The 25,760-nt window shown below is 43.1% G+C and overlaps 1 protein-coding gene across 48 annotated transcripts in view; it reads right to left on the bottom strand.

The window, feature by feature from the left end:
* The window catches only part of FHOD3 (formin homology 2 domain containing 3), a 508,721-nt gene that overhangs the window by 74,135 nt on the left and 408,826 nt on the right, over positions 1–25,760 (bottom strand). For 29 of the 48 annotated variants that reach the window (XM_054243584.2, XM_035269718.3, XM_054243586.2 and 26 more), the window contains 3 exons: positions 25,504–25,638; positions 20,371–20,421; positions 13,941–14,155 (listed from right to left, as the gene is read on the bottom strand). In XM_054243584.2, coding sequence (XP_054099559.2) covers positions 13,941–14,155; positions 20,371–20,421; positions 25,504–25,638 — 401 coding nt within the window. The remainder of the gene's footprint in view (positions 1–13,940; positions 14,156–20,370; positions 20,422–25,503; positions 25,639–25,760) is intronic. The other 19 variants (XM_054243588.2, XM_078347995.1, XM_078347993.1 and 16 more) reach the window with 1 other exon arrangement.

Here is a 25,760-nt window from a genome sequence, read left to right as displayed (position 1 = left end):
CTGGCCCAGGTAATGGGCACGGCTGGCCATGGGGCAAACAGAACCAGCCCTTAGCAGACTGGGCACGGGCATCACTAAGGGGGAGGGACATTCAGGCCTCACTAAGCAAGGGGCACAGCTAACCCCAGCTTCCCAGCAAGAACTTATTCTTCAGAACTCACAGGGCCATCACTCCCCAATCCCTCATCTGCTCTCAGGCTGTCATCCTCTGAGGATGAGTCAGGGAGTTAGCTGGGCAGGGAAGATGCAGTGGAGAAGATGAAGCACTACTTTTCCTTACGCTCCTGGGCAACTTCCAAATCCCACTCCTCTGTGGGAATATCCCTGAGTGCCAGGTAGGAATTTGGTGGTAAGGAGTAAATTCCTCTCCTTCCATTACAGGTTGTGCATCTTCTGCAGGGAACTCCAGGCTCAGGCAGGAACCTGCTTCCAGGGAAGGCTGGAGCACATGGGGAGGGGCAGCAAAGGGGCTGTCCCTCCTGGGCATCCCGAGAAGGGAAGGCCTTAGGAACTGGGGATCTGAGGGCAGTTTCCAGAGAGGCATGGGTGGCAGTCACAGAAGGAAACCAATGGACACACAGCTGTGAGTCTGCATGTCTGAGAACGAGAGCATCATACCCTCTTCCTTAAAAGTAAAATCTATGCTGGGTCATGGGATGGAATGAACAGGCCTTTTAGACACATTCCTTTTGGTACTGAAGGAATTTTTATGGTAATTTCTTTTTCATCTGATAATAGAGTATTTAGGAGAGATACAAAACCCCATTAGTTTTACAAGCATGGCAAGAGCACAGCCTCAGCAGAGGCAGCGTCATCATTTGGTTGACAGAAAGCACATGTTTTTGTACACATGGACTTCAGAATAGCCACATCAAAACAAAAATGTGTTTCCAACAGCCCAGCATGTGCAAGAACTGAAGTTTTAATTGGTAAGCATATGGTGAAAAACAGCAAGGGCCCCTCCTAGTGGCTTCATCACAGACAGGGATGGGGTTCAGTTGGCTGTCATAAGCCTACATCTACTCACCACCCCCAGGGGGCTGGGCAAAGCACGGAGGCTCCGTGATTGACGGCTGTTTGACTTCAGCCTGCGTGTGTGCACTGCCATGTTCTATCCACTGAACATGCAGGATTCTGCCCAAGCAGCAGCTCTGGCCCTGTTTAAGCTGCCTGGGCAGGTGTGCTAATAGACACACAAGCTCTGGAAAAGCCACATTCTTGGGGGGAAGGAGTACAATTTTATCCTGCTACACTAGGGCCTAACTTCATGGAATCAGACATTTCAATTTGTGATTTCAACTACTGGGGTGGTTTCTTTTTGTCATGACTGCTGGGGAAGGAGTCATCTGCAAAGTCATCTCCTGCCCAGAATACATGACTCAGTGTCTACAAGGTCTGATTACAGATCTGAGGCAGTCCTAATGATGAACAAATTAAATAACTGTCACACACATTCAAGTCAAGCAAAACCACCAGGGTCCATGGCAGAGCTCTTCACTCGCTGTCTTAATCAAACACAGGCAAGTTGTCTTAGGACCAAGACCTTGCCTTCCTCTCCTGTTGGAGAGCCCTGGCATGGTCCTGAGGCCAGTATCTACTCAGAGCGCCCCTGATGATACTCAGGAAGCATCCAGGGCAGCCCCAAGATTCCACACTGAACTCCAGAATGTTTCTCTTCCCCTTTCCCATTATCTTTCAGCAGGATTTTCCTCACTCACACTTCCCTCTGCACACACACACACAACAGTTCCTTCTGAGTCAGTGTCTCTAAGCCTGCTGCCCTCTGGGTAGATACAGGAAAAAAACCTCATTTATACCTACCAAGTCCCCAGGAAACAGGAGAAATCATATAATCCTACAGGAAAAGTCTTAAAGGGGGTTAGGATCTTTGGCAACAACTAGGGAGGAAAGGTGTTTGCTTCCCTCCCAGGAATGTTTACAAGTTTTCACTGTTACCAGTCCCAGAATGTAATGAGCTTTTCTCTGACCCAATAACGTGGAGTTGGTGGTGAAAGACAGAGACAGTGACCCATGAGACTGACCCAGATCTGTCACAGAGGTTAGAGAGCAGCAGATCAGAGAGATCCCGAACAACCTGCCATGACATCCACGTGGCAAAAGTGAGTGAGCTCCGCCACCAGTGGGCACAGGGAAACCCCCACCTCTCAACTGCCAGCAGACACAAGAACAAAAATGCATTCATAAGAGTGATGGATGTTCTAAGACCAAATGCACGCTGTCCTGGGAAAGCATGGCAAGGGTCTTTGGTAAGACCTAGGAGGGGACATAAGTCTTTGTGCCACAATGATGCTTAAAGCCTCAAGCAGTAAAAATGAGTTTAAAGAGTAAACAAGGAGAATGCCCTGGGAAGAAGGAAGTGCCACACAGGGACATGGAGCCCATGGTGTGTTGGAGGGAATGAAAGCTGTATGGCCTGGCAGAAGGAATGAGATGAGGTTTGGATGGTCATTAGAGGCTAGGGCAACCAGACCTGCGTGTTGAGGGAGGGATCTGGGACTTTACCCTAAGGGCAGTGATGACTGCTCTGTGTTTCATTTCATCTGAGGTGAGCCCTGTCTCCACCTGCGTTACAGGCAAGCAAGACTTTCTGCTGGGAACAGCTTGGGTGTGCCTGCAAGCTGAGGCCCCTAGTCGGTGTGGAATCAAGAGTCCACGAAGCAAACCCTTAGAGAGTGAGAGAGAGACAGATGAGGAAGAGGTGAACGCCAATCAGTGGAGCTCAAGAGAAAAAGAAAATAAAAACATAGCACCACTGGAAGAAGATGTGGGTAAGAACATATGGATTGAGACTGAACAGCAGGAAGTTCTCCATTCCAGATGTCAGCCCGGGGAGGAACTGTGTTCACACTGGAGGTGGGCAGGGAGATCTGCAGGGCTGCTGGGTCCCCTTGAGGAATGGTTACTGAGCACTTCATAGGAACTGCCTTCTGAAGTCCTCATGACCTCTCTATGGAGAGGGCTCTGGGATTACCCTCAGAAAGCTGGGACAAGGAGAGAACAGTGAAGGCCTGTGCCTGGGTGGTGGGAAGGAGCAGAGTGTCCCTTCCACAGCATGTAATACCTCTAAGAACCCTGCAGCAGCGTATTCAAGGTAGGCTCAGGGGTGACTGCGATACCCAAACCCGGCGGGTCAGGAGCTGCCAGGACTCCCCACACTTGTCCATAACCACCTTGAATGGAGGAAGGAGGCAAAGATCTGACTGCATCTCCTGGGCTATGCAAGAGAGGAGGGGAACTGCAGGAAGGACTTGGGCCAGGTGTCCAGGCAGCCCTTCTCCTAGCAGTGGGTGTGAGTTTGGAAACAAAAAGAGGACATGGCAAAGAATGCTTGGTAACATTACAAGCATCCAAAACCAGGATCTGTCTTCCTGGATCACAGCCCAAGAGTGCGGACTGATGGGATCTCAGCATCGCCAGGATGCACTTAGCAAAGACCAGAAAAATGTGTTTGGCCAGAGCCTGCACTGACCTGGCTCTGAGGGCTTCCAGCTAGATCTGAAGGTGGGGATAAGGGGAATACAAGGGCCCAAGAAAAAAATCAACACTAAACCGCATAAAAGGATGTGGTAATGGATACTTTTTGCAAAGTGGAAGAAATAATAAAAAAGAAGGGGTCCAGGATCTTCTCGAAGTGATGTAACAGAGAACTGGGCTGTCACCACCCTGTGGGGAAGGACCCGTAACCCATAACCAGAGAACAGCCACTGAAAGGAATTCTTCACCCCAAAGAAACAGACATTCCTGGAGTGAGAGGGGTTGAGAAACCAGGATGGGAACCCATCAACATGAGAACCACACAGAATGAGGGAGAACCTAAGCGCTTTTCTTAGGTATAAGAATATAAAGTCTGCCCTGTCAGATGGAGAACATGACCATGCTTTCCTCATGCAGATCGCAAAATCGGGAGAGAAATGAGGAATGAGCCAGCCTGAGGACTTCAGCCAGCTGGTCCCTGTGCGAAGTCCACCAGGGCAGACCATCACTCACTCACACAATCTCATTTTCCTTGTCCCTCGCAAAGTCCACCAGGGCAGACCATCACTCACTCACACAATCTCGTTTTCCTTGTCCCTCGCAAAGTCCACCAGGGCAGACCATCACTCACTCACACAATCTCGTTTTCCTTGTCCCTCGCAAAGTCCACCAGGGCAGACCATCACTCACTCACACAATCTCATTTTCCTTGTCCCTCGCAAAGTCCAACATCAACTCCCCATCTGGTCCAAAACCTCCCTGGTTGGACCAGTACCTTCTACCCCCAGGTGCTGGGCTAGGAACCATGTTACATCATTCTCTTTAGTTCCCGCACCTACAATACAAAGTAAGGATTGATGTCCCATGTGAGAAATAAGGATATATGTTCAGAGAAGTTAAGCAACTTGCCCAGAGCTACACAGCAGGCTGGCTACTCTCTGACTGTTTGATCCATGCTCTGTTCTGCTCTGTGCCCGAAGATGCTTATCCCCACAGACAGCACCACCTGCATGTGCTCTCCCTCTCCCTGGCTCAGCCCCTGGAGGTTCTAGCAAAGGTGGGAAGAAGGAAGCTGGAATATTAACATCCCTGCTTCCTTCACACAGGACCCTAGTTTGGCAGAGGTTGTCCGGCCACTGTTTCTGTCCCTTGGTCTCCCTCCTATGGCCACAGATCTTACCAAGTCGTAGTCATCACCAAGTTCCTCTAGGCCTGAAGGCAGGAACAGTGTCCCATGACTTCTAGTCTCTGGTGAAGCGTCGCCACCTTCTGATGGTCTATGACCTTCCTATACCTCTATAAACAGTCCCTTCACTGAATACAGTCAGTGACCCTGTGACCAACAGGACCCACTGCCAAGCAGAGCTCATGCTAGCAGAGCTTGGATTTGAACCTGGATTGACTGGACTGAAAAGCTCTGGCTGTTAATCACAGGGTTATACTGTGTGGTGGGTGACTTAAGCAACCAAGGAGAAGTATATCATCATGCCTGAAATTACACACACACACACACACACACACACACACACACACACACACACACGGTGGGCAGGAATGTTGCAATTCTGCTTTCATCCATGTCCCTGACTGCTGAGTTTAGGGTGTCCAATTAGAATTTCTTGTCATGCAATTTTTCTTTGAAGAGATAAATTGCTGGTAGAAAGATCTGAACTTGATACGTCTCTGGGTGGCTTCAGTTGATTTCAATCTGTGGTAGTGTCTCGATGACTTTGCCAGGACTTGGCTTTCTGGCAGGTCTTATGAAACCAAGGACTGGGCCAGCCGGTTCTATAACGGTTGCTCCAAACTGTGTAGATTCCAGGGACCTCCCCAGCTCAGAGCTAATAACTAACACGATTGACTAGACTTGTGGTTTAATCACAGAAATCTGAAAAAGGTCTCAAGAGAAAAAACTCACAATTTTGAAAATCCTTTAGACTTTGCCTTTGGTGTTAGACCAGTTCTTGCTAAGTTGTTCACTTGGATTCACTCTAGAGCAAGGTTTCTGGCCTGGGTACCTAGATATTCTGAACTGAATAATTTCTTCTTCTGGGAGACGGTCTCATAGCTGTAGGATGTTTAGCAGGATCCCTGGTTTCTACTCACTAGAAGCTGCAGCACCAACCCTCCACTCCTCCTCTGCTGTTGTGGCAACTGAAAATGTCTCCAGACACTGCCAAATGTCCCCCAGGAGAGCAAAATCACCCCTGGTGAAGAATCACTGCTCTACAGGAATAGTTGCATGAGGATGGGCACAAACTCAGCTTCACAAAAGAAACTCTACTCAAGCCTCACAGAGGAAACAGCTCATCACTTGCAAAATACTGATTCAATAGTCTAATCCTTATGCCTTAAAAGTTAAGCCAAGCTTTGTCCTGAAATTTCAGAGCTTGATTTTCCAAAGAGGTTCAGGCTTAAGCCCCTCTGAAGATGGATAGTTTTCATCTTCAGAGATGGGTTAGGCCTGAACCTGTTGGACCTGAACAATTTTGACCATGTATAGTCAAATTACCTTCAAAAGTCCCTTTGGACAGTGCCACTTTATAGATCCCACAACTTCTCCATGGTTTCAACAATCAAGGTTTTAATTTCACTTCAGTGGAAGTCCTTACATGCTGGGATTGCATTCGTGGGCCACGTTACTTCCAAACAAATCTGTAACTCTAAAATCACGTTTGAAGCAATAAGTTGTTCATACTACAAGGAGAACGTTGGAATCGGGAATGGTTCAGGGAACAGAAAAAAGAGCCATATTCCTTGTGGTCATGCTCTCTCAGGGACATGCACGTTAGATTTGAACATTAGAAGGGTTAAAAGCACTATTAAATTAGCATTTCCACTTCCTACTCTTGTCTCTCAGATTATGCTTCTGATTGAGTTCACTTGCTTAAATATGTATATAATGCTACTGTAGTATCATATAGGATAAAAAGAAGTCAATTTCAGGTTCAATTATTCTTATAGTGATAACATATAGTGTGACTATTCTGTTAGAGTTGGATCCTCAGAAAGAAATGGCCCAGATATGGCAATTCTCTGTAAAGTTTCCTCTCTATCAATTATGCCAACATAATTTATCCAGTCCTCATGGAGTGGCCTGCACAGTCAAAGATGCGTCCTCCACCCATGGCTCATGTAATAAATTTCTTCCTGGGCACAGAGAAAACAGCTGTCTCTGCAGATTCATATGTCTGCTTTCTTTTGTCATGCTTGACCATTCGCCAACTCATAACGCATGTACTGAATGCTTGTTCTGCTCCAAGCACTGGGAATAACAGAAGTGGGCACAGGCACATGCCTTGCCCTACCTGAGGCACATGCAGATGCTTGGGAGGAGCAACTATCACATAGACAGTAAGGTAAGCCCTTCATCCCAACTGTGCACAAGATGCAAGGGAAACACAAGAGAGGGGTCAAGGGAGGCTTCAGAGAAGAGAAGATGCTTCAGCTCGATGAAGAGTCCAGGAGGAACCCAATGGAAGAGTGTACTCCAAGAGCGGAGCGTGGCATTTTTCAGGGACTGATTGTGGTTTGGTGTGGATGGAGTGTAACACTTGGGGGGGTGGCTGTGGTGGCTGGTACTGGGTAACAAAGGGTCTTGAATGTCACATAAGATCTGAATTTATGTGGTAGATAATGGGGAGCCACCTAATAATTTTAAGAAAATGTACAGAGATCCTTTTTTTTTTCAATTGGGTTGCTGAGAAGAACCTGACAAAAGAGAGACCTATCAGAAGTGATTGAAATGGCCCAGACCAGAGATGGTCGAGGCCAGGATTAAGGCACTAGAAATGAAGATAAAAGAAAGAGGGCTGATTTGAGAGAAAACACCACAAAAGACACTTGGGGATTGACTGGATGTAGGATAAATGTTGAAGGAGGAATCAAAAATTACATGTATGTTCCAGCTTAAATGATTGGGCCAAGAGAGATGGCCTTACCCAGGTAGGGACTAGAAAATACAAGCAGGTTTGGGGTGGGGTTTCTGAATGAGAGATGGACGGCACCTCCCATCGGAACAGCCCTCAGCCTGGCACCTAGTCGGTCTGAAGGGTCAGAGAGACATTCAAGAAAAAGTGCAATACACATGCCCTGAGCTCAGGGAGGCCAAGGCTGGAGGATCAGATCTGGGGGATTTAAAGTATATGGGAGGTAGGTAAAAATCACAGGTGGAATGTGAGGGCTCGGTGAGAGAACACGGCATGAAGAGAGGGGGAGCTGGGGAGGAACTTCAGAAAAACCCACCACTTAAGGGGAAGGCAGAAGAGGAGTCCATGAGAGAATAAAGGCCAAACGATGAGAAAAGACTGAACGATAAGATGAGAAAGCAATAAAGAGAAATTTACATGATACAAAATGCAACTGTCCTATTTAGTCTGGAGATTATCTAGAGGACGCAGAGGCATCCAAAGGGGGCTGAATCCAGAAAGTCAACAAAAAGCGACTTGAACTACTTTCTCACAGAAGTCACAATTTCAATAGGCTCTAAAGATGCACATCACATATCAAATCCAGAGGCAGAGAGGATACACTGCATGTCATGGAACCCAGAGGTTCTCTTGAAAAAGTGTATTTCAGGTACCAGAAAATCAACGCATGTGTATCTTGCTATATGGCAGGTGTTATATGATTTTGAAAAAATGTGTTCCAAAGATGGATGGGGGAAAGCAGGGCTGCTGGAGGGAAAGGGAGAGTGGTGGAGATGGCAGAGTAGTTATTAAGATCCTGAGATGGACGAGGATGCTAGAAGGAGTCCCAGAGTTATTCTCGTTTGCTAATTTCCCTGGTCTCAGTCATCGTCTGGAAATCCAAAGTACCACCATGGCTCAAGATTCCTCATTGTCCTGACATGTAGGGCCTCCTGACTGCACCTGGAAGTATGGACCCAAGGCTCCCACCTGGGCTGAAAGACACTGATATTTCACCCGGCCCACAAGCCAGATTCTCTGAGTGTCTCCAGATGCACCAAACTTGTTCATCCCACGTGCCTGCTCCAGGCAGAGTCTCAGCTCCCGCAGCAATTTCTTTTTTTGTTAAATGGGAATAAGCTAAATGCTGTTCAAAGCTTGAATTGTTTGTTTACACTAATCAGATTTTAGGATACAAATCTGATAGTAAAGGTTGACTTAAAACTATTATAATCTAATATTAGGAAACAATTCCCTACACCTGCTCCTATGTTTCTTCAGTCTTGCAGCAAAGGCACTGATAGCCTTTTGTTCTGCACTACCTTTCTAAGGATGTGTACATAGCAAAGAGCCTTAGAAGACAGAAATAGGGTCTCCCCCTAGAGAAAAGATCTGGTTGGTTTATTGCCCACTGTAATAAAGATAATGTCTCCCTCTGGGACAAACAGAAGGCACGTTTACTGCCCATTATAAAAGAGTTCAGGTCCCCAGGGCTCAGGGTTCCTTTTCCCAGATTCCTCACAATGTGTCAGCAGGTTTCACTGGACCCTATTCACATCACCCTGTGGGAACTGGGGCTTGGGGAAATGGGCAAATGTTGATACTCTGGCTATTGCTATCACTACAAGTAATGAAGTCCTTTGTCTCCGACCCAGTAATTTTGTGTCTTCTTTCAGCATCCATGGAATTGTGGCAGGGCAGCATATTAGCCTACAAGTAGGGTAATGTTTCAATCCCATTCACAGCTCTTGACACCTAATAGGTGCCTAGGAAATCATCATGTTAATCAGATCATGTCTACTTCCCCCTCATTTTTTGGAGTTGGGGTCTTGCTCTGTTACCCAGCCTGGAGTGCTGTGGTGAGACATTAATTCCAACACAGTGTAGCCTTGAACTCCTGTGCTCTTCTTTACCAACTTTCCCAGTGCCACTCAGTGCCTGTCTTTACTTAAGGTTTATACTTTGTCTATTTCAGAAGGACTTGATCCTGATTAATGTTTCCAAATATGATGCAAGAAGACATACTGCAGGCAACTGTCATTTCCATAAGGAGAAAAGGGGAAATGTTTAGCGACTGTGAAATGGCAAGAGAGAAAAACACAGTGATTTGCAAAGGCTGCCCACAGCAGGTGCAGCAGGTAGGGCCTTGGCCTTGGGTAGAGTTGCTGAAAGATTTTGTCCAACTGACAAAATGTCATTAAGTAGCAGCAGTCAGGTGAGGCAGGGAGTGGGGCAGCCCTGAGTCACAGAACCACAAGGAATCTAGTTTGCTGCCAATTCATGAAACACTGAATTGGAGCATCCAAAATGTTTATGCAAGAGAACTAGCATGCAGTGTTGGGCTGATGATGGACTATATTCCATTGCTACCATGCCAGTTGGAAATAGGATACCAGATGTTTCTGATTTCTGCTGTGGGGATTAGATAACTTCAGAGAGTGCCTACACCTGAAGGAGACTCAAAACATCTTACACAACAAAGATGACAAAGACAGTCAACACTAACAATGACAATAGCCAAAATGACAAATGCATGCCCATGGGAAAAATTATTTATACAAACTAAATATTTCATGACACTCTATGTCTAAATTTTATTTCCAGGCTTGAGATCAGGAGGATACAGGAAGCCATGTTTGTCCATACTTAAAGTGCCTGGATGTGTGAGAGGAATTATCATTATACCTTTGTCAATAATTTCTGTTAATGCTGCTGGTGAGTGTGCCATGGCTATATAGGTCATATGTATCTCTAGGGCTAAACAATCAGACATTTGGAAATACTCTGGAATCCAATTACAGGTAGAGAAAAAAATCACTGTCAAAGATACTTTTCCCTGACATAAATAAAAATAATATAATGTGGCATCATTTTCAAATGCATCTCTGATGCATTATTTCTGTGTGCAATATGGAGAGTATCAAGCTCATAATAAAAAAATGTAGACATAATTTTGCTTTCATGGCTAGGTTAGTGGGTGAAAGCCACTTCTAAATTCTTGAGAGCTGCTTTATTCCACTGGGAAATGTCATTTATCTCCACTTGGCCTCAGAAGAGACTCGTATGCAAGAGGGAGCAAGTGGGGAACACAGTTCTAGCTTTCTGGAGAAGGCAGCTCAACACCGGGACACCCTCCAGGGACCACCATCAACCTCTGGTTTTCAGGTGAGTAGTTTCTCTCTACTCTGTTTTCAGGAAATAGGTTACCTGGATCTGACCAAACTGGGATAAAAGGTTATCTGGTTATCTTGACTTTACTTATGGGTACACAGATTATTATTACTGTTTTTAATCCTCAGAGCAACTTTCTCAAGAATTATGTTGAAGAACTCTATCCTAATAAGAACACTGTACCTTTTCTGATAATGAGAGTCACTTAGGGGCTTTCAGAATCATCTATGAGTTTCTAAAAATAATAGGAAATAAACTTACTAAGCAGATATTCTGATGTGTATCACCACAGAACAGTGAAAATAAGGAAAGGATATCAAAGCAATGAATGAAGAGATGCCTTTCCATGTCTGCCCAAACTCTGGGCTGATTATCTCTATTAATTGCAACACAGGGCAAATAGTAACATGTATATGTCTTTCCCTCCCCTGGGATGGTAATTTGAGAAAGAAGGAAAATACTCAGACCATCATCACTGAGTCTAGGCAGCATGGGGACACACATCTGCTAAGCCACAGGAGGGCCAGAAGGAAAAGTAATTTAAGTTAATATTGAGTTGGTGGGGTGGCTAGTGGCATCATTCACACATAAGTTATAGCATGTTTAGCTGGGAAGCTTTCCGCTGAGACATCTCACTAGATGGCACATCACGCTACCAGTATTTACCATTAGCCTTTCCCTTTTAAAAAGTATATTTTGGAAAAGGAGTTTTTAATGTTTTCGTGTCTTCTTTTGAAAGTTCTTCAGAATCTGAAACAGGAGTTACAAAATAAAGAACCCATAAAGGGACCTGTAATCCTGAGGCATAGAAAATTTAATAACAAATATTAGTTTTTCCTTTTCTGTGATTATAATTCTGAAATGTAGGCTGCAATTTTTGCAGACATTGGTTAGCAAAGGAATGGTGTGACATTAATATGAACAACAATGCAAACATGGTAGAGCCATGACTCCATGACAGATGGCTGAGATTGGCAGCAAAACACTCATTACACTCCCAGCACTGTGCCAAGAGGGTCTGAAGCACATCTTTCCATCTATTTGGGCCTCAGTAAAACATGGATAATAACATCTCCCCTACCTACCCAGATGTGTTTGGGGAAAAAGGGGCAGAACACTACAAAAATGTGAAGCGTATCATGATTGCATGATCCCACAAGGCTAAAGAGTGAAAAAGCAAGGCAATCCCTGGCACGTTTGGGCCACAATATGCCAGGTGTTTGGTGCAGGACCAACGTCTGGATGTGTGATTATGTTTTTAATTCTTCCTCCAGATGCTGGGATGCTGGAAATGCTGGGGATAAGCAAAAGGTTATTTCTGGACATTTGAAAATGAGACTTCGTAAAAAGAATATACTATTAATTGGATACTAACAGAATGTTTCAAACTAGGTTAAGAAAAACTCTGTTATACCAACTGTGCATTTTTGTCCTAAGGGCAAACATCTACAAAGCAGAAGGAAACCTCTGCAGTCCTTTTTGAGACCACCATTTTTTCATACACTTGCGATTTCCAATTTTATAAATCAATTACATATCAGGACAAGGAAGTGAGAAGACTGCTGGTTCTTGCTGATTTGGATCATGATTACTTAACATACAATGAGCAGCTCTTCTAGATCTCACAGGAGCCAGTGCTTTTGATTTTTTTCCAGAAACAAAGCAAACAACATCATATGATGCTATTTTATGAATTCGTAATTATGTGCAGATTCAAGCCTTGTATTCCTTCCCCATGCAATTATCATTTATTGTGTAATTTTGGTCAAACGGTCCCTATTAATCCCTTCTCTGAAGAGAAAATAACATTTGCAAATATCTTTTGAAAACATACTGACATAACTTATTTTCTCCAAATGCATACCCCACTCCCCCCGCCACACACACACCACATGAAATGAGTATTTTCTTTATTCTTACTGGTCTTGAGTTACATTGTAATTCAATCAAATACTTAAGAAATTGTCTTTTGCCACAAACATCAAAGAGATTAAAAACTTCAGGACAAATGACATTTACAGATACTGACAATTCCCTTTCAGCTTGGGGCTATTCTGACTTCACAACTCAGACAATTATTCTATAAACAACTGGAGGTACAATTTTTAGTTAAAAGTCCCAGGATGAAGCACTGAACCACAACTCTGAAGGAGGATATTTCTTATATTGCCTCTGGAAATACCACAATGTAGATATAGCAATGATATGAGGCAGGGTTTGGAAAGCACATGGCTGTTATAGAATTGTCTGTTTTCTTGACTCTCAGAGTCTCGATACTTTAAGACCGACATTACTCAACCATGACTAAACCATCTGCCTGGGACAATCTCCCATGGCTCAGGGATCAGGAGTAACGGAACATCATGGGAAGCTGTAGAGAAGCCAGCCTGCTCCAGCAAAATGAGCCAAGTTTTGGAGAGCCAGCAAAGAATTGGACAGACGATATTGTTCTGCTATATCCAGTTCTGCTAAGGTCATGGGGTCTGGCCTTGTTTAAATTAAACGTTATGCCATATTTAGTCAACCCTCCTACAATTAAAATCTTAATGCCTCTGCTGTCTTCAATTGGCTAAGTCTACATCAGGCCATAAGCCACAACACTTGACTAAACCAAACAGTGCTAGCAGTAGGGTTAATCAACACACACACTGTGTAAATGCTGGTGCCTGGGAACCATCCCTGTGTTAATGTGAAAGAAAACGGACTTACAATGTGCAGAACAGGCAGGAAAACAGCTGATGCTGAAGGCTGCAGTGTACAATATCATCATGCCTCTCCAAATAAAGCTAAGAAGACAGAATATCTCCAGGGAGAGCTTGCCTGTCTGCACATAAGCAAGTACACACACCCCCACACACTCACACCCAATCATGTACCAGTAATTTTTACAATTGGAATTATTTTCCTTCTTCAATATTTACCTTCTCTTTTCACTAGGTCCACATTTTTCTTTGCTTGCTGCAATTAATTTTATTATCCTTTAGTTTAATTTAAAACAGACTAAGTTCCTCAGGTAAGAACATTCAAACGTAGTCCCCTGATTGGGCAGACTCACGTATCCAAATGAGAAAGTATTAAATGAATATCCCAGTATTTAGGATTAAATGTCAGAGTAAAGCTTATTTTCCGTATTCTACTTTTTCTATGACCACACATTGACAACTCTGATGAATCATTTTGCTTTACTATAAGTGGCTCTGAAGACATCTAGTTTGTTAGTGCCCACACAGGTTGCAGTCACCCCCACAAAGCGTACCCGTAATTGCTGTCTCCGTATTAGTCTGCAGGTTGAAATCATCACTGCTGCCCGAGGAAGCCTGTCTGATGTTAACCCATTCATTTCCCCTCTACCCTCCCTGTACTCACCTTGGGGATGCTGAAGGGTTCCTGGGGAGGAGAGAGTCACTGTCAGAGCCTCTTGAGAGTCTAAAGATGAGGGGCTATGGCTCAGAAGGGCCGGGCAAGCAGGGGCTGCCGGTGAGGTCAGGTCCAAAGAGAGGTCGGCTCTGCCCCGGCTCACACTCCGGCTTCTCAGCTCCTTCTCGTGCTCCTCAGCTGCCAACTGTTCCAAGTATTTGTATCTGAAAGTTAAATTCCAAAGGGTTTCCGTCAAAAGAAAGAGGAGCCCGTGGCTGATTCTTGTTTATGGATGAAACACCTGCAGAATGAGCCGGTTTCCTGAGGCACACAGCACAGTGCAGGGCTGGCTGGAGGGTCAGCCTGCCAAAAACACCCAGCAAAGCCAAGATGCTAACGATTAAAAATCCCACGTCATTCATAACCAAGCAAATTGGGGGAAATGGCAGCATCACACAGTCCCTAGATACTGGATCACTGTTGCAGAATCCTATCTTGCTCTTTTAGGAGACATTTGTAAATAAGCAAAACAGCAATAACCACCACCAGAAAGCCCTAAGCGTGATGGCTGAAAACCAAATCCCCTTGGAGCTCACAGCTGTGAAATGGGTGGATGCCTTGGTGTGGCAGAGAGAAAAAAATGCCCTCAAAATACCAAAAGACGTTGCTTGGATGAAGGCCTGCCCTCTGAATTTCTGAACCTGCTTCAATGCTAACAGCAATGTAACTGGAATTCACTTTGTTCTCTCAGTGCTGACCATGGAAACTTTTTTATATTCTAAAATATTTCTGAGTAGAAATCAGACATCCAATAGCTTGAACCTGACGTCACATATAGTTTATTCATCAAAGTCAGTTTAAAAGAACAAAGATACATCTGTTTTGCATTTCAGGCAGGCAGAACCCACTAACTGTTTATTAAGACCAGCTACCAATCATATTCCTCATAGTGTGCTTTATAGATCAGACCAAAGTAACTTTGAAATGTGTGCCTCTTCCAGATGTCTGCTAATTTTACCCACCACTATTTTTTCAGAAATCAATTTATGCATCCAGCTGTAGCAGGTTTCTTACTATCTTACCCACCACTAAACTTTGAAGCAGCTTACTCAAGACCCTCCCTTTGCATCTATCTGATTCACTGCTTCAGTTCCTCACAATGGGCATTAGACATGGTGTTCCTCATATACCCAGATAAGAAAGGTAGAGCACATATTTAAACTATTTTAAAGCAAGGCATTTAAAATGCATGCATTTTTGTATCCCATCCTCAAGGTGGGTGTGGTTCCCCAATCCATAATCCTCACCCCTTCTCCCTGCCAGCACCAATGCAGTCCACTCTTTGGACCAAGTTTGCGAGTGCATCTCCCTCCAGGAAGCTTGCCTTGACCACCAAAGCTGGACGTGATCTTGGCCTTGCCTCTTAACTCATGTCAGATACGTAGTCCCTTCAACTCAATGGCATTTTACATTTACTGCCTGGCATAGTCATCTTTTCACATGTGTACGTCTGTTTTCAACAAGCAAATATAGGACTTTTGTGAACACAGGAAGATTACCATCTTTTGTCCTTTCCCTCAGTGCCTTGCATCTGTGGGCTGAGGGAAGCAGGCAGAACATGCAGGGAGAAGCCTGCAAAGTGGCACCCCACCTGCAGAGGCCCACCTGCAGCCCAGGATGCCGATGGGGCAAATGCATTTGGTTTCATTTTTGTGGGGAATGAGCTTGCGTTCATGGTGACTCTCTGAAAAAAGGTGGGCAGTGAGTGTATATGTAGATACAAACAGTTGAGGCTTGGCCAACAGCACCACCTCTCAAGGAGTAAGAGAGGGAACAAAAGGAATGTGTTTCTGGCCTTAATTCAGGCCAGTAAGGAAAAGCCACTTGGCTGTGGAAGTAACAATAACCTTGAAAAAATCTGGACAGGTCTAGGAGATCAGGAGGTCAGAATCCCAGAGCAAGAAGAGTCCAGGGGGGTGGGGCGTGGGCTGACGAAGCCCTGCATGAAAGGCTTTCAGCAAGGACAACCCAATTATTGCATTCATTTTTGCTGGCTCATTCCTGGTCCTGGCCTGCTGCTTGCTTCCCTGTGGGCAGCCAGGCGGGCAGGCGTTTGCGGATAGCCAAAGGGTTTAACCCACTTTCTGGGAGATTCCAGGGGCCACTCATCCCAGAGCCTGGATAGATTTGACTCAAATGCTATTCCTGTGCCCCTCTCGGCCTCACGGATACCATCACTGAAGATCCATAAGACATGGGAAGAGTTAACGGTTTAACCTGAATTCTCCCAAACAATGAAGATGTTTATGCGTTAGATAAAAATGGCAGAAGCAGAGGTAGGGGGATGATGAGTTGTTGCTTCATGGATAGAGAGGTTCAGTTGTATAAGATGACAAGAGTCTGGAGACTGGTTACACAACAATGTGAATGCACTTAATGCTACTGAAATATACACTTAAAATGGTTAAGATGGTTAATTTCATGTGATGTGCATTTCATCATAACTAAAAGTTTTTTTAAATATATAGGCTGGGCGCAGTGGCTCAAGCCTGTAATCCCAGCACTTTGGGAGGCCGAGGTGGGTGGATCACGAGGTCACAAGATCAAGACCATCCCGGTCAACATGGTGAAACCCCATCTCTACTAAAAATACAAAAAAAAATTAGCTGGGCATGGTGGCACGTGCCTGTAATCCCAGCTACTCAGGAGGCTGAGGCAGGAGAATTGCCTGAACCCAGGAGGCGGAAGTTGCGGTGAGCCGAGATCGCGCCATTGCACTCCAGCCTGGGTAACAAGAGCGAAACTCCATCTCAAAAAAAAAAAAAAAAAAAAAAAAAAACCCAAAAAAACACAAAAATATATAAATGGCAGGGACAGAGAGGCATGGAGGTCAAGAGCACTAAACCTTTCTGAAAAGCTGCAGTAGTGTTCATCCACAGTGGTCAGAGTGGTCAAGGTAGTGGGCTGGGAAACAGGGACAGCCACACCAGAGGCATTTACAGTGCTACAGCTTAGCAACCCCTCCTGCCCCTCATGAACCTCCAGCAGTTCTTGGGGAGTAAGCTGGACCTATGTCATGACCTTCTCCTAGACAATGATTCTAAGTGCTATGGGGCTCAATAGTACTTGATCTGAGGACCCACCAGCCCATGCAATGGCTGTCACGTATTCCTGCTGCCATGCGAAGCCACATTCAATCCACAGACCGATGGAGCCTACTCTGTGGGAAGCACATGGTTTTCTATCCACAAACCCAGCCCTGAGAAAAAACTTCTTACTTTTGCTGCCTTCATCCAAACATTCCCGCTTATCCTCTGCCTGTATAATTTGTTTGTTCATTCATCTTTTCATTTATTTATTAAACATTTGTCAAGTGCCTGTCATGTGCTAAGAACTGTAGTAGACACTCAAGATTTAATAATAAACAAGGGAAAATCCCACTCTCACAGAGGTCACAGTTCAGTGGGAGAGACAGACAAATAAACCACTGGGATGAACTCCAACATCCACCCGGGGCTCAGTGGCAGAGCTGGTACTGCAGCTTAGCCTCTTTTCACAGGGCCCTATAGAAACTCTGCTTGACTTTAGATTAACCAAGACCTACTTACTGATGACTTTTCCTGTCACACTTCTATTTGGAAATTCTCACTTACATTAAACTAAAATTTGGCTCCCTCTAACTTCTGCCCTGTTCTTAGTCCTTCTAAGCAAGGCTCAGAATCCTTTCCTACCGCTTCATTGATCATTTTCATGCACAATTTCCAAAACCCTAGCCCAGTCCCAACCTTTCTTTGCACTCTGTTCCCATGACCCCTCCCTGTTTACCATAAAGCATTTCCTCTCCATGCCCTGCCATCTCCCTCAGACTAACAAACCCAAGTGGAAGTATCCTCCTGTGCTACCCCCCACACCCCCCAGCCTGGGGCTAATTCCTTACTCCACACACTTCTTTTTTCTCCTTTAAATTATTTGTGAAGGTTATTTTAATCAATCATTATCCTATAAAGCCTTTCTTCTAATACTTAAAAGGATGAGAAATAGCATCGCAACAGAAACTTACTCCTAGTCTGCACCATTTCCAATAACATAGTTTGTTTGAAATTATGGAATGAGATGATATAAAATAATATAACATGTATCTGGATGGGCCACTACATCTCAAAAGAAGGTGGCATTTAACTTGTTACACTTACATGATACAAGCCTCAAATACCATCTGCTGACTCTGGCTGTGTTTTTCTGAGTCTGGCATTAAGGGTAAGAGACATGGGACTTGACAAAGACACATCCCTCTATCTGGAAGAGTTAACAGATGGAGTCCTTTTCCTTATTTCTGTACTGCTTTCTACCTCTGATGTCTATTAGTATCTCCACCCATTTCTAAATTCCATTATACTTGGAAATCTTGTCTTTTCCTGGCTTATTAGGAAGGAACCCTCAATAGCTTTTGAAACAGAGATGAAAGTCTATTTTCCCTAACTCGCATCTTCACCAGGTTATTCAAGAAGAAAACTAACAAGAAAAATGGCTGGGCCAAACCAAAGGAAAACGCATGGCTGCTTCCCCAGACCTCTGTGTAAACAGAGAGGTGACTTCGAGGGAAGAATCCCACAGTGGGCCTGGAGAGCACACGCCTGCATCCAGGCTGATGGGCAGCCTGGGAGCAAGGACTAAGGGCAGAACCAGAGGAGAGAAGAGAAGCAGAAACCTCCTCTTATGAGTTTCCCAGACCTAAGTGAAGCCTTGTTTGGGGGGGGAAAAAAAAAGCAGTAAATAACATCCAGAAAGAGCTGGACTTCCGTGGTTTGGGAAAGTCTGGAAGCCAGCCTGAGCCAGGTCAGATCTTGACATAGAACCTAAAGCATCTCCCCAGGTGCAGCCAAGCCTTGTCTGTGTGGATATAACCTGACAGTCAAGTTGTTGAAAGTGCAAAGAAATACAGAATCTGGGGGGAGAACTAAGAAAATAAAATCTAGTTCCTTATGCCTGGGCAGGAAGTCAACAGCATTTTCAGTGAAAGTGTATGTGATGCCCCCTGATGTGAAAAACAGGTACTAATGAGAAATATAACTTTTCTACTTCCTTAGCAGCATCTTTCACCCTAGATTTGCCAGCCACAACTGGTTATGAGGATGACAATAATCAAATAGAATGTCGGAATCAAGGCAATGCCATCATTTTATTTAAGAGGTTGATCTAAGCCTCTAATTGTTAAATTGAAGACAGGCAGTCTCCACTGTTCCCTGCCTCAGACTGTCCTGATATAGTTAGCTGGTGTTTAGAAAATCAGCACAATTCCACTTCTTATTGGTACAGTCCAGAAATTTTGTTAGGTTCCCAGAGGGCTTCAGCATAAAAGGTATAAAATCAGCCTTTCCATCTCTCCATGCAGTCACCCCACCTGGTGGTAGAGAGGACAACTGCAGGCTGTAAAGAGCTGGGGGTAAAAACTAGTCTTTTGCTGGTCTACTTGTACAAGCAGTGTCCACAGTTTATCTGCATTTATAAGACACTGAACATCTTTGTATCTTTTATTGAGATTCAAAGAATGTTGCCATTGAAATAAACTACTGATTAACACCAGAGTTTTGATCTGCTCCATTATATGACCTAGGCTGGTTTGAATATTACAGCAGCATTTTAATAACACACTTCTAAATCTTAGAAAGTAATGTATATCATAAGTGATTTTATTACAAGAATGTATATAACTATTCTATGGATAGAAATTTTAAAATGTATTCATGCATGTTATAGTCAAAGATTTGTATCATAAATAATTTTCAAAATTAAAAAAAGAAATAAAGTATTTTACAGCCTGAATATTTTAAATAAAGCTGTACTGTTTCATTTGCTCGTTTACTGATTCCTTATTTTGTTCTCAAGTTGCTACTGCATGCCAAGCACTGTGGCGGGCACTGGGAAAATAAAGGAAATCCAGGCATTGTTCCTGCCATCCAGGAGCTGAGTACAGTTAGTTAGGAAGACAGGCAAGTGGCCAGGCACACCCAGCAAGAGTCTCAGGTGTATCTAGTGCCCCCAGCCACTGCCTGGCACAGTGTGTATACTCGAATATTTGTTGAAGGAGTGCTGACTATGTGACATGGAAGCATGCAGTAGGAACACCTAGTCTGGACTCAGTGGCAGTGGTTCAGGGTATTTCAAATATACACCCTATGTTATTATGCTAACATTAATGTGTTCATTTGAAGGAGAATTTTGAAGGAATAGACACATTTAACCATGGTGGCACCAAAAGACAAATCCAAACTTTTACTGGAAAATTAAGGTAAGCAGTATACTCTGTTCTGCAAAATGCCAGCTACATAAGGTTTTAGGTGAAGCAGTTATCTTTTAATCAACAGTCTCTCTGCATGCTAGGTTAACAGTGCAAAGTCACATGCCGTTTGTTACAATGGGAAAGAAGAAATATACAAACCTTTCTTCTCTTGCTTGCCTTTGCTCCTCTCTTTTGTCTAAATAATCTCGGCTAATGGAAATATATAGAACAAACAAATGGGAAAAGAAAATAACAGAATTAGATGCTCAGAAAATTACCAATAAATTATGAACAGTATATCATGAAAGATCGCCACTGCCTCAGAAATGTAAAATGGTTGTAACTGAATATTTTAAAGGTTGTACCTTAAAAGTATGAAATGCAATTGATTTTCAATACAATCACAGGGAATGCAGAAGTGGAATTATTAGATTCACCCAGAAACACTACTAATTAGTTGCTGGAAAGAACATAAGTATCTAAGGAAAGAGAAGTTTTTAAAAAATTCATAAATAAAATATGGCAATAACAAGCAAGCAATCACTTTTGAAGGTGATTAGCATCCACTTGATCTCAGGTAGCTCCATAACAGCCATCTTAAGAATTAAATCTAAGTGTCTTGGCCGTTTAGTGTTGCACTCCACAGGCTGAATATTCCTTCCACAACCCAGGATTCGATTTGATTTGATTCTTTCTTTTTCGCTTTCTCTCTCTCCTTCTCTTTCTCTCTTTCTTTTTTAAACATCTGGGATACATGTGCAGAAGTGTGGATTGATTCCATGTCTTTGCTATTGTGAATAGTGCTGTAAAGAACACACTTGTGCATGTGTCTTTGTGACAGAATAATTTGTATTGCTTTGGGTATATATTCAGTAGTCAGATTTCTGGGTCAAATAGTATTTCTGGTTCTAGGTCTGTGAGGAAACGTCACACTGTTTTCCGCAGTGACAACCCAGGATTTTACCACATCCATTACACTCTGTTTCTATAATGAGATCACTGAAGCTCCTGCTTTGTGCATTCTCTTTCATCTGTACCCACAGATGCCCAAATTTGATTCATTTTAATGTTTTGTTTCTCTGTTCCTGCAGGTTAGGTTCCAATATTATTGTGGTTAGTCATCTCTCAGTGGACTCTTTACTTTCTTGGAGAATGCTAACATCATGGTTTTCAACACTGGACATCATAATGTAGCTTAAATATTCTATTCCTTGGTGTACTGGTAAATGGATATAAAGGGACAGTAAGTTAGACTAGAGCAGTGTAGGTCAGGGAGAAAAATGCAACAAGGACTCAGATTTGTCATCATTTATAAACATCCAATCTCATCACTTTCCACACTTGAACTAATATTTTCTGCAATTCAGAAAGCTTAAGACAATATTCAACAAAAATAACAATAAAGAACAACTTTTAGACGCTTTGCAAAAAGCACAAGAAGCACAAACAATTTAAATAAATGAAATGGCTGATAAAAGGTCAGCCATTTGGGTAACATCAGGGACTACCTCAGAAAACTTTTCCTATTTTCTTTTTTGAATTTCTTTTCATTCACATCCTCAGAAATATGGTAGTGTAGTCACCATAATTAATAGTGGCCTATGGTCTATCCTTGATTAGCATTCATTTCTGGACAAGGGCCATTTTGCCAAGGTCTCTCTGTGTTCTTAAATGACAAGTTAGAATCACTTGAAATCAAGAGCAAATCATTAACAGTTGTAACTATGGCCTCTGATGACAACTTGCCCAAACCTAATTCTTACTCTAAAAATATATACATATGAACAACACAATTTCTGAATATACATTACAATGCATGGCCAAGTGCAATGACTCATGCCTATAAGTCTAGCACTTTGAGAGGCTGAGGCAGGAGGATCACTTGAGCCCAGGAGTTCAAAACCAACCTGAACAACATACCGAAAACCTGCTCTACAAAAAAATCACAAAAATTAGCCAGGCATTGTGGCACGTGCTTGTAGTCCGAGCTACTTGGGAGGCTGAGGTAGGAGGATCACCTGAGCCTGGGAGGTCGAGGTGGCAGTGAGCCAAGACCACGACACTGCACTTCAGCCTCAGCAAAAGAGTGATGCCCTGTCTTGAAAAAGAAAGACAGAAAGCAAAAAAAAAGCCAATGCACTCTGGTCCTATTCTCATATACTTCTGGGATCCTGATGACATGAATGCTAGACATTTTACTGTTATTACACAGGACCCTAAGGCTTTGTTCATTTTTCTTTCAATTTTTGTTTGTTTAGTTTTCATGTAGGAAACCTGTTCTATCTTCAGGTTCACTCACAGTAATGAGTTCACTTTCTTCTCTCATAGCAATTCTATTTGGCCTATCTGATAAATTTTCTATTTTAATTTTCCTGTTTTATATATATTTCCATTTGGTTCTTTATATCTTTTTTTTTTTTTTTTTTACAGAGACTTAGCTTTTCATTTGTTTCAAGAGTATTTGCCCTTACTTCTTAAAGCATGTTTATAATAGCTACTTTAGTCTTTGACTTTATAATATCTGTCCTTTGTGGTTAGCCATCTTTTAATTCTCTTTTCCTTTTGAGTTAAAATTTGCCTAATTGTTTTTATAAGTTATTTTGGATTGTATTTTGTACATTTTATTTATTTTGTAATGAGATATGGGGTCTTATTAATCTTGATTTTGCATTAGCAGGTAATCAACCAGGTTAAGTTCAACCTGCAAATTGTAACCTGCCTTCGGACATTGGTTCCAATATTAAGTTTTCTGGCATCTGGGTGGCAACACACTTCCCATTCTCTCCTTGGTTCTCAATGCCTATGGCATGCCGTGTAGGTTTGAAGCCACATATGCACATATCAGAGATGCAGTCAACAGTGTTCTCTTGACATCCTTGCTCTTTGTAGCTTTCCTGACACTTTCTGGCTCCTTGGGTTTCCTTTTCTGGTCCTCTGGCCAGAAGGCTTGGGCTTTATTTTCCCATTCCTGCCACATACTTTTGGGAACTGCATTTGCATCCAGAATAATGCAGCAGGAGGAGAGCAAAGTGATGTGATCATGGGGTCAAGGCTCTTATGATTAGAGGAAGAGTTCACCTCCTTCCCATTTTGCTCTGCTTCTGTAGCAATATTATTTGGGAGGCTAGGGTAGGAAATAAAAAAATAACAGGATTTCTCTACACTTTTATCTTTAGAAATTTCCTTTACTGTGCCTCAGTCTGGAAAAAGAGGGCTTCTTCTGGGGCTCTTTTGATCCAAATTTGGCCTACACTTCTAGGTTTGGATGCTTTTGAGTACATGCCAAGTAATATTGAAGGTAAGAAATGGTAAACTCTCACTGGTTTTGTAGGACTCTGAATTTTAGTCTCCCTTCCTAATTCACCTGCTCTCTTTTACATTTCAGAATTTTCAGAGCTCCACATATTCTCTCCATGATTTTATGGTTGCATCCAGCAATGCTGAAGCAGAGACAGGATGGAATGAATGGATTCCATTTTCCCCAGAACTGGTACCCTGTTTCAAGAGATTTTCAATCAAAAACTTTGGATGTAAGCTAATCTTTGAATTTTCCATGTATTTCACTTTTGGTGGTAAAATATGCAAATCTCCCAGAAAATCACAAATCAGGAAGCATTTAACCTGTTCTAGAGATTTAAAGAATTGGTCTTTCTAAAAGTGACAACTTCCAGAACTACCCTCATGAGAAATGGTGCATATAGAGCTGACATTTCCATGTATCATTTGGTAGAAATCTGACAGCTCAGCTTATGCTACACAATTTTGATGGGAAATGATGTTGGTTTACTTCATGCAGTGCATTCGCCCAGTCTTAGAAAAACTAGGATTAGCATTTCACAGTCTTGGCGTTTGTTTTCATGAAGTAGTTTAGTTAACCAACTTCACAACTCTGCTCATATTTTGATTATTTTTCCAATTACGCATATACTTCTTGGCTTCAGAAAGGCACAAGTTATTGGCTGGGCATGGTGGCTAATGTCTGTAATCTCAGCACTTTGGGAGGCCGAGGTGGGCAGATCACTTAAGGTCAGGAGTTCGAGAACAGCCTGGCCATCACAGTAAAACCCCATCTCTAATAAAATACAAAAATTAGCTGGACATGATGGCATGTTCTGTAATCCCAGCCTACTCGGGAGGCTGAGGCAGGAGAATCACTTAAACTGAGGAGTCAGAGGTTTCAGTGAGCTGAGATCATGCCACTGCACTCCAGCCTGGGTGACAGAATGAGATTCCATCTCAAACACACACACACACACACACACACACACACACACACACACACACACACGTTATTAAATCTGTAAATCTTCACTACAATGCCTTACATTCCTCATAGATTTAATAGGGAATAACTGATGGGAATATTATTTTTCAAAGAAACTGAGCTGAGGAAACAGGAGGTAGAGAGGGAGAGAAAAATAAAAAGAAAGAATGTAGAAGCTATAGGATCAATGACGTGGGAGAATTAAGAAGGAAGAGAAAGTATAGGAGGAGGAAGTGGGGAAGAAAGTGGGAAAAGGGAAAAAGGAGATAAGGAAGAGTAGAAGGAAGTAATGTGTAAAGAGAGACACAGCAACCTCTTTTTATTCCATAAAACATGGCACAGCATGAAGTGCAGGGGATGGGTGTGAAGGAGGATGACCTGGAGAATGTAGAGAACAGGTGAATTGGCTGAAGAAGAAACTGAGGCACACTGGGCTCAGTGGGGACAGACAGCCCAAGATATGGAGCCTGGAATGAGCTATACCCAAGAAAACATCCTCGGAGCCATAGAGAAACCAGGAGATCAGGGGGAAATGGACTGAGAGTAATCAATACAATGACTTTTCCCCACACACAGCAAGAGAGATTATTGTTTAAAAAAATAAACTGAAGATTGTTACAGGGATCAAAAAGCAAACTGGAAAGTGGGAAAAGCATTTCCTTTTAGGCATCCAACAGAATATGAATAAAACATGAGGATTATTAGAGAGAGATGGCAAATTAAGTTAAGATAATTAGGCTCTCTGTCAATGAGAAGGCCTGGATAGGAGCACTCTAGATAATGGAGGACCCAAGAATACATGAGTTCCTAATTGTATTTGGCTGACTGTGCTTCCTGCCATATGGTTAGAGAAACGAAGGCCATAACAAACCAGATCCAGCCTATTCCAAGTATGTCTTTTTCTTCCTTAAAGAAACAGACATAATTTTCATTGCTTCCTTTAATGCCAGTGTTCAACATACACAGCTGTAAAGTCACATGCTTTAATTTTTAATGCATTATTTTAAAAAACTTAAGATCCTTCTTACCTGAATTTGTTTCTTTCTTCCCGCTCTATTCTCTGCAACCTTTCTTCTCTCTCCTGCCGCCGCCTCTCTCTCTCTGCTGCCAGTGACTCTTGGTGCTGCCTGAAGGATGATGTGAGAAGACCACTCGGCGATGACCTGGAGATACAATGAGTTAATGTTTCAGTTGCTTGGCCTATGATTAAAAGTACTGAAGTAAGCATCAGTCAGACCGTGGTTAGAATTGAGGGTCTGCCAGTACCTACACAGTGCTTGTGGAA

Source organism: Callithrix jacchus, chromosome 13 (assembly GCF_049354715.1).
Source record: "Callithrix jacchus isolate 240 chromosome 13, calJac240_pri, whole genome shotgun sequence".
Classification (NCBI taxonomy): domain Eukaryota; kingdom Metazoa; phylum Chordata; class Mammalia; order Primates; family Cebidae; genus Callithrix; species Callithrix jacchus.
Note: the sequence above shows the minus strand (reverse complement) of the source record. Positions and strands in the feature narration are given on the sequence as shown.